At 51.6% G+C, this 13,620-nt stretch overlaps 1 protein-coding gene across 1 annotated transcript in view; it reads left to right on the top strand.

Annotated features, from left to right (window-relative positions):
• The first annotated feature begins 449 nt into the window (after window positions 1-449).
• The window catches only part of SEZ6 (seizure related 6 homolog), a 28,829-nt gene continuing 15,658 nt past the window's right edge, over window positions 450-13,620 (top strand). The window contains exons 1-4 of the mRNA XM_060268451.1: window positions 450-797; window positions 5,272-5,408; window positions 9,446-9,638; window positions 13,203-13,388. Coding sequence (XP_060124434.1) covers window positions 488-797; window positions 5,272-5,408; window positions 9,446-9,638; window positions 13,203-13,388 — 826 coding nt within the window. The 5' untranslated portion in view covers window positions 450-487. The remainder of the gene's footprint in view (window positions 798-5,271; window positions 5,409-9,445; window positions 9,639-13,202; window positions 13,389-13,620) is intronic.

The raw sequence follows: 13,620 nt of genomic DNA, 5'->3' as shown, positions 1-13,620 counted from the left end.
GTCAGCAATGGCTGTAGCTTTTGCACCAATTGCAGCAGGTAACTTTCATCGGCGATCTTCCTCTATCTCTCTCTCGCACCCAGGATTCTCCGCTGTGGAGCCCGGCAGGCCGGGGGTCTCTGAGGCTGATGGGGAGCCCACGGTGCCCCCCACCCCTGATGAGCCAGAGCGTGAGGCCCACTTTGTCACCACGGCGCCCACCCTGAAGCTCCTCAACCATCACCCTCTCCTGGACGACTTTCTCCACGAGCCCCTCCTCAAGAAAGATTACCTCCAGCAGATTCCCTTCCTGGCTGCCGGCCTCGTGGGTCCTGGGCCCGTCCTCCCGGACGCCGACCTCGGCCCGGCCCCCACAAGCAACCTGGCTGACCAAGACGGCCGCCCCGCTCTCTCCCACGCCGCCACCGCGCCACCCATGACCACGGCGTCCCCCACGACCCTGGCGGGCGGGAAGGCCGAAGGGAAGGACGTGGAGAGGACCCCCGAGATGGCCAAGCCAGCCTTCACCACAGACCTCCTGACCACAGCCATGGGGCGGCTGGTGCCGTGGGCCAAATCTGGCCCGCCCAGCGACCGCACGCAGCCGCCGGTCACCCCTGTGCTGGGTTTCCAGACCGATCTCGGTGCCTCGGGCCCAGCCACCACCGACGCGTTTTCCGGTGGCACCCCGGGCACGGCAGCTGCCCCCACCGCACAACCAGAAGCGACCACGCCCAGGAGGGTGTCCGGCAAGGAGGAGGAGACAGCCACCAGCACCATCAAGACCACCACCGTCTTCACGTCCATCCTGGGTGCAGGTGGGTGACGCAGGTGGGGTGAAGCAGTGGAGGAGAGGAATCAAAGAGGGCAAGGGTCACGGACTGGTTGGTCGCAGAGGAATGGCGGGAGGTACCGTAATAGCTGGGAAACCCCAAGGGAAGACCCTCCGAGCGACCCTACTTTTCAGGGACATCCCTGATTTAGAAAAGCCATCCCGGTTTCTGATTTGATCCTGGAATGTCCTGCTTTTCCTTAAAGGTAAAGGGACCCCTGACCATTAAGGTCCAGTCGTGACCGACTCTGGGGTTGCGCGCTCATCTCGCATTATTGGCCGAGGGAGCCGGCGTATAGCTTCCAGGTCATGTGGCCAGCATGACAAAGCCGCTTCTGGCAAACCAGAGCAGCACATGGAAACGCCGTTTACCTTCCCGCTGTAGCGGTTTCTATTTATCTACTTGCGTTTTGACGTGCTTTCAAACTGCTAGGTTGGCAGGAGCTGGGACCGAGCAACGGGAGCTCACCCCGTCACAGGGATTCGAACCACCGACCTTCTGATCAGCAAGCCCTAGGCTCAGTGGTTTAACCACAGCGCCACCTGGGTCCCTGCTTTTCCTTAGGACGTCCCTATTTTCATTGGAGAAATGTTGTAGTTATTCGACTCCTGAGCTGTCTGAAAGCAATCCTGTACAGTCAAACCTCAGCTCCTGAATGGCTCCGTTTTTGAACGATTCACCTCCCGGATGCCAAAAATGTAAATGCTCCAGTTTTCAAAGGTTTTTTTGGAAGTTGAACATCCAATGCGGCTTCCGCTGAGTGCAAGAAGCTCTTGCAACCAACCGGAAGCCGCGATTTGGTTGTCGAATGTTTCGGAAGCCGAACGGGCTTCTGGAACGGATTACATTTGACAACCGAGGTTTGATTGTATAGGGAAGGTTTTTTAATGTTTAATGTTTTATATATACGGTGTATATATATGTTGGAAGCTGCTCATAGTGGCTGGGGAAACCCAGTCAGATGTTGGGGGTATAAATAGTAAAATTATCATTATGAAAGGGGACGTCCCTATTTACATTAGGAAAATGTTGGAGGGTGTGCAAGAGAACCTCCAGGAGTTCAGAGCCCAGGGAATGGTGGTGCGACAATAATGAGTGGTCTGCGGGAGAAGATGTTGGAAGCTGAAGAGCAGGGTCCCCAAACTAGGGGCCGGGGGCCGGATGCGGCCCAATCACCTTCTAAATCCGGCCCGCGGACGGTCCAGAAATCAGCATGTTTTTACATGAGTAGAATGTGTCCTTTTATTTAAAATGCATCTCTGGGTTATTTGTGGGGCATAGGAATTTGTTATTTTTTTCCCCAAAATATAGTCCGGCCCCCCACAAGGTCTGAGGGACAGTGGACCGGCCCCCTGCTGAAAAAGTTTGCTGACCCCTGCTGAAGAGGGAACAGGACTCTGTGAGCTGGTGCCAGGCTTGGAGTCAGCCATAGGCAGCAACTAAACAATAACTCACCCAAGGCCAGTTAATTCTTTATTCGAGGAAGCAAGCCACAGCTCAGGCCTAGTGGTCTCAGCAACTCTTTCTGGGAGGTCTCGCCAAAATGACGTAGTTGCGAGGACGGAAGGCCCTGCTGGCCCATGAGGATGCCTCCTCTCCAGGGTCTTTCCCACGTAGTCTGCACACAAGCACCCTCTGCTCTGTCCATTTCATTTCTCTGCAAGTTCTCGGAGACCAGGGAGGGAGCTGGTTGTAGCAGGAGGCAGAGACTCCCTGGATTTTTCAGCAGCCAGCCTCCCCTCTGCCTCTTGACCAACCTCCTCTCCAGCCTCTGATTCTGAACTGCTCTCTGCCACAGCCTCTTCCTGCTCACCAAACCCTGTCACCTCTCCTGCTGCTGACATTTCCTGCTCCCAGTCTTCTCCCTCTGACCACTCGTTGTCATCCCACCACCGTTCCCCTGGCTCTGAGCCATCATCATCATCATCATCATCATCATCATCATCATCATTTATTATTTTTACCCCTTCCATCTTCCATCAAAAGATTAAAAATACATTAAAGCATCAGTCATTGAAAACTTCCCCAAACAGGGCTGCCTTCAGATGTCTTCTAAATGTCATAGAGTTCTTTATTTCCTTGACATCTGATGGGGAGGGCGTTCCACAGGGCGGGCGCCACCACCGAGAAGGCCCTCTGCCTGGTTCCCTGTAACTTGGCTTCTCGCATTGAAGGAACCCCAGAAGGCCCTTGGAACTGGACCTCAGTGTCTGGACAGAACGATGGGGGTGGAGATGCTCCTTCAGGTATACTGGACCAAGGCCGTTTAGGGCCGTTCTTCCCCTGGGGGTTCCCCGGCTGGTGACTTCCACCACCCCTCTTGCATCCAGCCAGGCCATGACAACTAGGAGAGCCGGTGGCAGAGATAAGTCCAGAATCAGAGGCAGAAGTTGAAGCAGGAGGAAGGCCAAGGGGCAGAGATGGGTCAGGCTTGTGAAGAGGCACAGGTGTCTCCCCCTCCTGCTGTGACAAGATCCTCTCCCCTTTGGCCTCGCAGAACCAGAAGAGGCATGAAAAGGGGGGTAGAAGGGTTTGGCTTCACGCAGACCCCATCTCTGTGCTCATTAGGCTTGCACTCTTGAGCAGATCCTGTTTCTTCTCATAAAGGGTTAATTTCACTTACTCCGTGTGATTTATTGCTGACTCGCTCCTAACAATAAGTGTCACAAATAAGTAGGTTGGGGCAGAAGAAAATGAGGGAGGGAGGGAGAGGCTGACCCAAGGACACCCACTGAGCTTCATGGCCAAGCAGAGATCCAAACTCTGGTCTACCTGGTCTAGATGTTGCCAGACACACACACCCCAACTCCCAGGAAGCAGCGTGGCCAATGGGGAGAGGTGATGGGGCTGCAAATGTTCCCCCATCCTTGACCTGAGATATCCCCAGCGGATGGATGCAGTCGGAGAGGCCGGGTCGCTCAGATCTACGATGTTGGCAGGCGTTAGATCTGAGCCGTCGGGAGCTGAGCTACCTAAATCTTAAAAGTGCTTGGCTTTGACCCAGCCACCCCAGGTCTCCGGAAGAAGGCTGTTTTGTCAGGGAAACCGTTTAGGGAACAACAATGGAATTAATTATGGATTGGAGTGTAGGAAATAGCCGGAAGGCAGGGCTTGGGTTTCTCGTTTTTTCTTTCTGTAATGAAAGGAGCAGGGAGAGATGGACGTTAAAAGGGGCCTGCCCTGCTTGGAGCTGGGCCAGGAAGGTTTCCGGATTCTGCACTCATAGAATCATAGAATCATAGAGTTGGAAGAGACCACGAGGGCCATCCAGTCCAACCCTCTGCCAAGCTCAGACCCGAAACACACACACACACACACACACACAAAACTTATTACAGAAAAGTTATCATCCACAACTGGAAAATCAGGACGGAATGCTGCTCAGTGGTTAGAGCATCTATCTTGCAAAAGATCATCCCGGGTCTCCTGCCTGAAACCCTGGAGAACCACTGCTGCCAGTCAGTGTAGACAACTGAGCCAGATGAAACAATGGTTTGATCTAGTTTATGGCAGCTTCCTGTGCTCCTTGTGTGCAGCCCTTAATTCAGAAGCCTGAGGACTGGAATCTTGTTTTTACCTTTGGAGGGAGGAGCTGGAGCGGATTGGTAGAGCGGCTGCTTCATATGCAGAAGGTCCCAGATTCAGTCTCCACGCAGGGCTGGGATAAGACCCCTCTGCCTTGAAACGCTGGAGATAGCTGCTGCCGGTCAGTGTGGACAATACTGATCTCGGTGGGCCAGTGGTCTGACTCAGTATTAAGGCAGATTATGCAACACCCTAGATTAGCATCTCCAGTTAAAACGATCAGGTCACAAGGGATGGGAAAGAGTCTTCCTGAGACCCTGGAGAGCTGCTGCCAGTCGGTGTGGGCAATGCTGAGCTCAATGGACCAGTGGGACTGAAGCAGGTGCCTGTTTATGTTGAGGAGGGGGGCACCATTTTGCCCCCACCTCAGATGATCCAGGGGGTGGAGCAACTGCCGTATGAAAAAAAAGCTTGCAACATTTTATGGACCAACGATAAAACCAAGCTCTGGAAGATTGACTCCTTAATGTAGCACAGAGTTGGACTGTGGAACTCCCTGCCACAGGAGGCAGTGTTGGTCGCCAACCTAGATAGCTTCAAAAGAGGATGAGACGAGTTTCTGGAGGAGGAGGAGGGAAGGGCTATGAAGGGCTACTAGCCAGGATGGCTAAGCTCTGGCTCCACAATCGGAGGCAGCGATCCTTCTGAATACCCATTTGCTAGAAACCACAGGAGGGGAGAGTTTCTCTTGCACCCAGGTCCTGCTTGAGGGCAGCTGGTTGGCACTGGCTGGATCCAGCAGGCTCTTCTGAAGGTCTTATGCCCCCATCCAGGGCAGGAGAAGGCTTTTGAGGTTGGCTGTGATCAGAGGAAAGTGGAGCTTAGAAGTGCTCCCTCCTTCATCTAATTAATATTTTGTCCTCTTTGTCCATAGGTCCTTGCAGCTGGAACCTCACTGGCCCCAAAGGTTCGCTGGCCTCTCCCCTCCCCTCTGGCATCCCGTACGAAGGGGGGACCCTCGACTGCACCTACACCATCTCTGTGTACCCTGGTTATGGCGTCGAGATCCGGGTGAGTAGTTGAACCCAGCCTGGTAGCTGTCATGGCCTGGCTGGATGCAGAGGAATGGTGAGAGGCAGCAGCCGGGGAACCCCCAAGGGGAGAAGGCTCAGGGCCAGAGGAGGGGTGGCGGGATGACGATGAGTGGTCAGAGGGAGAAGAGGGAGTGGACTGCGAAGAGGAGGTGTTGAAAGCTAAAGAGGCAACAGGGTTTGGTGAGCAGGAAGAGCTGGGGCAGAGAGCAGTGCAGAATCAGAGGCAGAAGCGGAGGCTGGAGGGGAGGGGAGCCAAGAGGCAGAGTGGAGGCTGGGTGATGAAGAAACTAGGGGTCTCCCCCTCCTACAGTGACAAGCTTCCCTCTTCGCTGGTCTCCCAGGACCAGAAGAGGTGTGAAGAGGGAGGAGCATGTAGGCATAGTCTCAGACTGCTTGGGAAGGACCCGGTGGAGCGAAAGACTTCAGGAACTGTGGGAAGAAGGGGGCCTTCAGACCCCAAAACTGCCTCATCCGGACAAGATTTACTGGGATGAGTTGTCATGCTTGTTTCTTTGAATGAAGAGTCAACTTCAGTGATGCCGTGTGAATTACACCCGCTCCTGGCTGAAACTTTGGTCTGCAAAGAACCCTTTAGGAGAAACTGGTCCTCAAGACCCAGGACAAAATTTTGGATGGATTTGGAGGGTGTGTTTGAATACTTTTAGATTCTCCAGCAAGGATGGGGGACATTTTGTATCCAGGGGGCCGCATTCCCTTCTAGGGGGCCACATGCCCACCGCAGGTGGGAATAGGAGCAGCGAATGTAAATTTTGCCTCTACACAAGGGAAATAATAGTACCACTGTATTCTGCTCTGGTCAGACCTCACCTGGAGTACTGTGTCCAGTTCTGTTCACCACAGTTCAAGAAGGATACGGACAAGCTGGAACGTGTCCAGAAGAGGGCAACCAAAATGGTCAAAGGCCTGGAAACGATGCCTTATGAGGAACGGCTTAGGGAGCCGGGTATGTTTAGCCCGGAGAAGAGAAGGTTAAGGGGTGATATGATAGCCATGTTCAAATATATAAAAGGATGTCATATGGAGGAGGGAGAAAGGTTGTTTTCTGCTGCTCCAGAGAAGCGGACACGGAGCAATGGATTCAAACTACAAGAAAGAAGATTCCACCTAAACATTAGGAAGAACTTCCTGACAGTAAGAGCTGTTCGGCAGTGGAATTTGCTACCAAGGAGTGTGGTGGAGTCTCCTTCTTTGGAGGTCTTTAAGCTGAGGCTTGACAGGCATATGCCAAGAATGCTTCTATACAAACCAGCCTCTATCCGGGCAAGCAAAGAGGCGGGTATAGCAGGGGGTGGACCAGAATACCCGTGGGTTCCCTTGCAGCTCTACCAGCCTATGATTCCTTGAGCCCCACATTTTTATCATCCATAAGAGAGCCTCGGCCCCTTTTCTGGGGTGGGGGAAGTAAAGACGTAGGAGGCAGGCAGACAGAGGGGCTCCTCTGCTCGCCTGCAGGGTTAAGCGAGGGGAGGGACACGGATGGGGGGACGGCGACACGACACGGGACCCAGTCTGCATTTTAATGCCACGCTACAAATACAGACATCTTGTCTCAGGGATTCAGCCAGCCGTGCCAGACCCCGAAAGGCAACAGCAGCAAATGTCAAATCGATAGACGTGGCATTTGGCCGACATTTCGACAATACCTGCTTTCTCCCTCCGCGTCTCGTCCCCTGGGGCTTCATTAGGCCCACGCGGAAGGAGGTTTTGCGGGCAGACGTGCCGGCGGGGGGCCCTGCGGCCATGATACTGCCTCCGGCCCGGACTGGGGGGCTCTCCCCAGTGTAGCATTAGCTGGTGGGGAAGGCAGGGGGGTGTCGTGAGCATCTTCAGCAAGATGTAAAAAAGACTCCTGAAATTCCCAGGGGGGGGGGAGAGCTATCTGTGAAATTGGGACTCTGGGAGATTTCATTTTTTTTCTCTTTTTCTTCCCTGGCAGCTAAATTATCAACTCCTATGAAACGCTGCCCTTACACACACACCCCTTGAGCCATTCTGGGGAACGGAACTGTCTTGCCGTGTAGGCAGCGAAATCTGCACCCAGGACCTGGGCCTGGTGAGGGAGGGGGACCCTTGTGGTGGGTTGCTTAAAAAGCAGTGCTATCCAGGGACAGGCGAATTGGTCAATTTCAGTTTCTTGGGAAACTGAATATATATATTCGGTTCTCCACATCTTCCCATCAGTTTGCGAACTTTTTTCGAAAAAAGGTTTTTGAAATTAATCGTCATTTTGGTGTTAATTTCTCCTGGGAGACCAGAACTCAGACCCTCCCACTCAGCCATGAAGCTTCCTTTAGGCCCATTGCTGCCTCTCAGCCTAACCTACCTCACAGCATTGTTGCGAGGAGAGGGAGAGCTCCTTCGAGGAAAAGGTGAGATACAAAAGCAAAGAAGAAGAGGAGGAGGAGGAGGAGGAGGAGGAAGAAGAAGAAGAAGAAGAAGAAGAAGAAGAAGAAGAAGAAGAAGAAGAAGAAGAAGAAGAAGAAGAAGAAGAAGAAGAAGAAGTAGTAGTCCAGGGCTCTAATCACCTCACTTCACCACTCCAAATTCCTTTTTGCTCAATCTGCCTCACAGATCCTGCATTCAGCCGGGGTGGGCTAGAGGACCTCTAGGTTCCTCCTGATTCTACACTTCTTTCCTTTGTGTGTGACCGACTGCCCTCTCCACATCCAAGCTGTGCCTCACCAGGGCCTTTCTCCTCGTGTTCCTGTTTCTCTCCTCCCATAAATCACTCCGCATCCTGCTAAACCTCACGGAGAGGGAGATTCCCGTCCCGCCGCAGCCAAGCCGGCACTTACAATCTGCTTCCCCGTTCTCCGTCTCGGCACACTTGCTCTTCTGCCGATCCATCTTGGGCACCTTTGGTGTAATTAGTGCAAGGAGGCTCCTGACTTTGGCCGTTTATCACCGAGCAGCTCCGTTTAATTACTGTAATTAATATACAATCACCACTTTAATGAGAGATGGCAAGAGTGACTCGTTTATCAAGATAAGTTATGCAGCCGTCGCCACCGGAGGACGTGGCAGCAACCGGGAACAATATGCTTTGCGTGCAAAAGGCCTTGGGTTCAACTCTGGCCCCATCTCGGAAATATTACCCGTCTGAAATCCTGGGGAGCTGCTGCCAGTCAGTGTAGGGAGTATCGAGTGTTAGATGGACCATGGGTCTCAGTCAGTAGAAGGCAGCTTCCTATATTGCTAGTTAAAACATTTCTTTTTAAAAAAAAAATCATGAGGACTAGGCTCTTTCTTTTCATGAGAAGAAAGTTCAGTGCTTTGCATGCAGAAGGTCCCAGGATCAATCTCTCATGGCTTATCCAGGTTGGGTGGGAAGGATTCAGGACACAAGAAGAGAACAGCCTGTAGTTAAACTGTGGAACTCATGTCCACAAGCAGATGTGGAACTCATGTCCACTTGTGATTCCCAGCAACTGCTATTCAGACGCATTTACTGCTCAGTGGATATTCAAGTTCCCAGTTTTGGCTTTGTTCACCTGTTTTTTGTGCAGTGGAACTTCGGTTTCCGAATGTAATCCATTCCGGAAGTTCGCTCGACTTCTGAAATGTTTGAAAACCGAGGATCAAAGGGCTGTCAACAGGTTCAATGGGGGAAATTGAGAAACGCGCCTTGGAAGCCCTTCGATTTCCGAGGCACGTTCGAAAACGGAAGCATTCACTTCCGGGTTTCCATCATTCGGCTTCCGAAATATTCGGCGGCCGAGAGATGCGCAAAAACCGAGATTTGACTGTACCACTGGTGGGACTCCTGTAGAAAGAGCCGATCGACAGTGGAAGGTGGTGGATTCTCCATCCTTGGAGGTTTTCAAGCAGAGGTTGTCTGCAATCCCTGCGGGTTGGACTAGATGACCCACGGGAGCCCTTCCAACTCTGTGATTCTGTGATGGCCTTAAAGGTGGCTTAGCCTGTGGTAGACCATCCCCATCTCACGTCCCGGTGAACGCAGCTGGGTGAGTCCCTCTTCCTCCCTCTCTGCAGGTCCAGAACATCAGCCTTGCAGAAGGAGAGACCGTCACCGTGGAGACGCTGGGGGGCGTAGAGCCCGTTGCCCTGGCCAACGAGTCGTTCCTGATGCGCGGGCAGGTGATCCGCGGCCCGACCAATCAGGTCGTGGTGCGCTTCCAGAGCCCATCTCCCGCCAACCCAGGGAGCTTTCATTTCCGGTTCGAAGGTGAGAGCGCAGGTCCCCCACCTACCACTAGGGGGGGACATGCAGCTGCTTTTTTCTTAACCAGTGGTTCCCATAATTTTTTGTACGCATTGTCCCTCTCACTTTCCCCTCTGGCCCCCCGGCCACCCCTGACATGTGCCCCCACCCTCTCCGGAAGGTTTCCCCAGAAATGAATGCGGGGAAAACTTTCCCCGGCCTTGTGTGGTTAAAGTGTTGGACTAGGACCTGGGAGGGCAGGGTTCAAGTCCCGACTCGGCCATGAAGCTCGACGGCAGGCCAGTCACTAACCTACCTCGCAGGGTTGTTGTGGGGATGAAATCGAGAGGAGGTGAGCCACATGTGCCACCCTGAGCTCCTTGGAAGAAAAGGTGGCGCACAAAGGTAATAAATAAATTTCAATGGAGCCTCCATTCCGAGAGGCAGTCTACCTCCCTGAGCAGCAAATGCTGGGAACGAGAAGCAGGAAAGGGTGTTGTTTTTATGTGCAGCCCAAAAATATATGCATCAGGATTCTTGGAGTGCTCTTTCTTGCTGCCACCCCCCCCCCCTTTGTTGGCAGATGCAGGCGAAGAAATTCGGGGAGCCTTCTGCTCCCACCCGATGCCTGCGGTGTATCTGCAGGCTGTTCCACCAGCCCGCCCACGCCACCAGCCCGTGGCAGCGCCAGGATCCCCTCCCCCCCCCCCACAGCTGCAGCGCAATTAGCTAATTGGGAGCACACTAATCGCTGTCGGAGCTAATCGCCGATGCTGGCAGGTTACAGCGGGCACCCACCAAAGACTCGCTTAATGGGGAGATAATTGGTCCCAGCAATTAACGTAATTTGCGCGGAGCACCGGGGGGGGGGAGGGGGGCTGGCATTGAGAGAAAGATATATCTACCTGTTTCCCAGTCCCGCCAATGTTGACACACCCTGTCACAACCGCCAAAGCCCCCAGCAAACACACAACCCCCTTTCTCGCAACTGGCATCAGAGGCGGAGTTCGGGGAGAGCGACCGGTTCAGCTGCAATAGGTGCAGAGCCTCGGGGTGATGTCACTGTGATGTCGGACAGAAGGGGATTGGTGGCCGGCAGCCGTATTTTGATGTCCCCCAGGGGTGAAATTTGACATTTGAGACCCCACGGCCCGCCCCCACTGCTATCGATCCCTGCCTGTGCCCTTTCTTCCGGAACATGTGGCCAGTGGAATCTGTTAGGAGTATTTGGTATGCCCCGCGGAGGACCTTAAGGTCCACAAACAACAATATTCTGGAGATCCCGAGCCATAAGGTGGCTAGATTGGCCTCTACTAGGGCCAGGGCCTTTTCAGTATTGGCCCCAACTTGGTGGAACGCTCTTTCACAGGAGACCAGGGCCCTGCGGGATTTGTCATCTTTCCGCAGGGCCAGCAAGACAGAGCTGTTCTGCCTGGCCTTTAGGCTGGACTTAGTCTGACCCCTGTGTTTTCCTCCCTCATGGCTTGGATTGATGGACTACTTAAAACGAGGCTGCATTTTAAAATTTAATATTGTATTTTAATTAATTGCTTTTTATGTTTTATTGTAATTTTATTGGTGTTAGCCGCCCTGAGCCCAGTTTTGACTGGGGAGGGCGGGGTATAAATAAAATTTTATTATTATTATTATTATTATTATTATTATTATTATTATTTGCACCTTCTAATACCTTGGGCCTGTTCCCTTCTCTCTGCCAACCCTACCTCACAGGGTGGTTGTGAAGATAAAAGGGGGGGGGAATAGATGAGGACAGTGTGCTCCTTAGATGAAAGATGGGATATCGGTGTAATAAATAAGTGAAATAAATAACTACAACCAGCACGCAGCCTAGAACCCCATTCGTCATGTTCAGAAACAAAATCAATCCCAGATAGGGCCGTGTTCATGCGTTTATTTCCTTTGTGCTATTACACATAGCTTTGCATTTAAATCTCTATTAAATCACTTTGAATTTAGAAATAAATATTTAAAGCCTTAAAAAAAAGACGTATAAATATAATAGGACGTTCCTTTAACAACCCCCCCTCCCAATACACATAGATTTATATTTAAATCTGTAGCAGCAAATTACTTTAAGTAGTTAAATATTTAAAGCCTTTACCCCCAAAATCTATATATATATATATATATATATATATATATATATATATATATATATATATATATAATAGAATTCTGTTCCTTTAATCCCGTGCGCCAATCTGTAGCAAATCGCTTTTAAGTAGATAAAGAAATAAACATCTAAAAATGCTTTTCTAAATAGCTGTATGAATGGAATGGGTCACGTGCAATGCCACCCTTACTCAGAGAAGACCCATTGAAGTGAATGGACGCTAGTAGTTTGGATCTATGAATCTCAATGGGCCTGTTGTGAGGAGGACTTAGTTGAGAGACCACCCAGTATTATATATATATATTTATTGTTTATTCTCTGGGCATAAAAAAGGTGTCAGACTAATTCCAGATTAAACTTTGGCTCCATTTGGCTAGCAGTGAAAAACTGGGTCTTTTTACAATTGATCTCTTTTCCCCTGACTTCTACCTCTTAATTTCAATTTCACTTTAAGGATTTCCCCGCGCACACAACATAATTTCATTTTATGTTTTGAAACGGTCTAGTATTTTGAGAGTTATTGTCATGACGTATTGATTTTGCATTTGTTCACCCCAATCATAGAATCACAGAGTTGGGAGGTACCCCCAAAGGCCATCCAGTCCAACCCCCTGCAATGCAGGAAATCCAACTAAAGGATTCCTGCCAGGTAGCTGTCCCACCTCTGCTTAAAAACCTCCAAGAAAGGAGAGTCTGCCACCTCCCGAGGTGGTGTGCGTGAGAGCTATTTTAGGCACACAATATTTATATGAATAGCGTTGCATAGTGGTTAGAACTGGGGACCTGGAGGAGGCCAGGGTTCAAATCCCCACTCAGCCAGGAAGCTCCCTGGGTGTGACTCTGGGGCCCAGCCATTGAACTCGCATCTGAACCTTCCTTGCAGGGTTGTTAAGGGGATGAACTGGGGAGGGGAGAACCACCTCAGGTTCCTTGGGGAAGGTGGTATATAAATGTAATAAATTATTATTAATAATAACAAATACAAGGTGAGTTAATAAATAAACGACATCACACCTTGAACTCAGCAAGGAACAATTTGAATGTGCTACAAACATGCAACACCAGAGGGCGCCAGAGAGCAGGAAATATTTAACCACAATTTTACATAGTGCCTCCCCCCCCCCCCGGTTTGTTATAATCTAATTTCTGACTTATTTATAGCGTGTTTCCCCCCCTGCGTGCGGACCCACCCCTTGTCAAATCTGATTCTCTTTCAGTGGGGAATTTGTAGCAAATTCACCGCAATCTGCTCCCTGTGACGCCGTACCCGCCATACATTTAAATCAGAGCCCAGGAATCCTGGGAACTGTAGTTTCCCTTCTCGCAGCGCTACATTTCCTAGCTCCCTTAGCAAACTCTAGTTCCCAGGATCCTTTGGGGAATGTGTGTGTGTGTGTTAAATGGGTTTTAAATGTACAGGGCCCAACTCTCCCCGTCTCTTTTTCCTTCCCCAGCCTACCTGCTCAGCTGTGCGTTCCCCACACGCCCACCCTACGGGGAGGTCTCTGTCACCAGCGTCCACCCGGGTGGCCACGCCTGCTTCTCCTGCGCCACCGGCTACCAGCTCCAGGGCCAGCAATGCCTCACCTGCCTCAACGCCACCCACCCCTTCTGGAGCGCCCGGGAGCCCACCTGCGTCGGTGAGCAAGGAAGGGGGGGGAGCAGTTTGAGGGTTTGGGAACGTGCAGGGCATTTGACCCCAGCAGGCTTCTCCGGCCGACCTCTCCCTACCATTGGGTAAATGGAGGCAGCCGCCGCAGGCGACTCAGAACCCTTCAAGTCCCTCTAGTTCAGGGCTGCCTCCGCTGGTTAATTTCAATATTGCAGTTTTGACATACTTGTCCTGCGACCCTGCAGTGTAGGACGGGTAAG

Source organism: Zootoca vivipara, chromosome 15, assembly GCF_963506605.1.
Source record: "Zootoca vivipara chromosome 15, rZooViv1.1, whole genome shotgun sequence".
NCBI classification, from domain to species: Eukaryota; Metazoa; Chordata; class Lepidosauria; order Squamata; family Lacertidae; genus Zootoca; species Zootoca vivipara.
The sequence above is the reverse complement of the archived record's forward strand: the minus strand, read 5'-3'. Positions and strand labels throughout refer to the sequence as shown.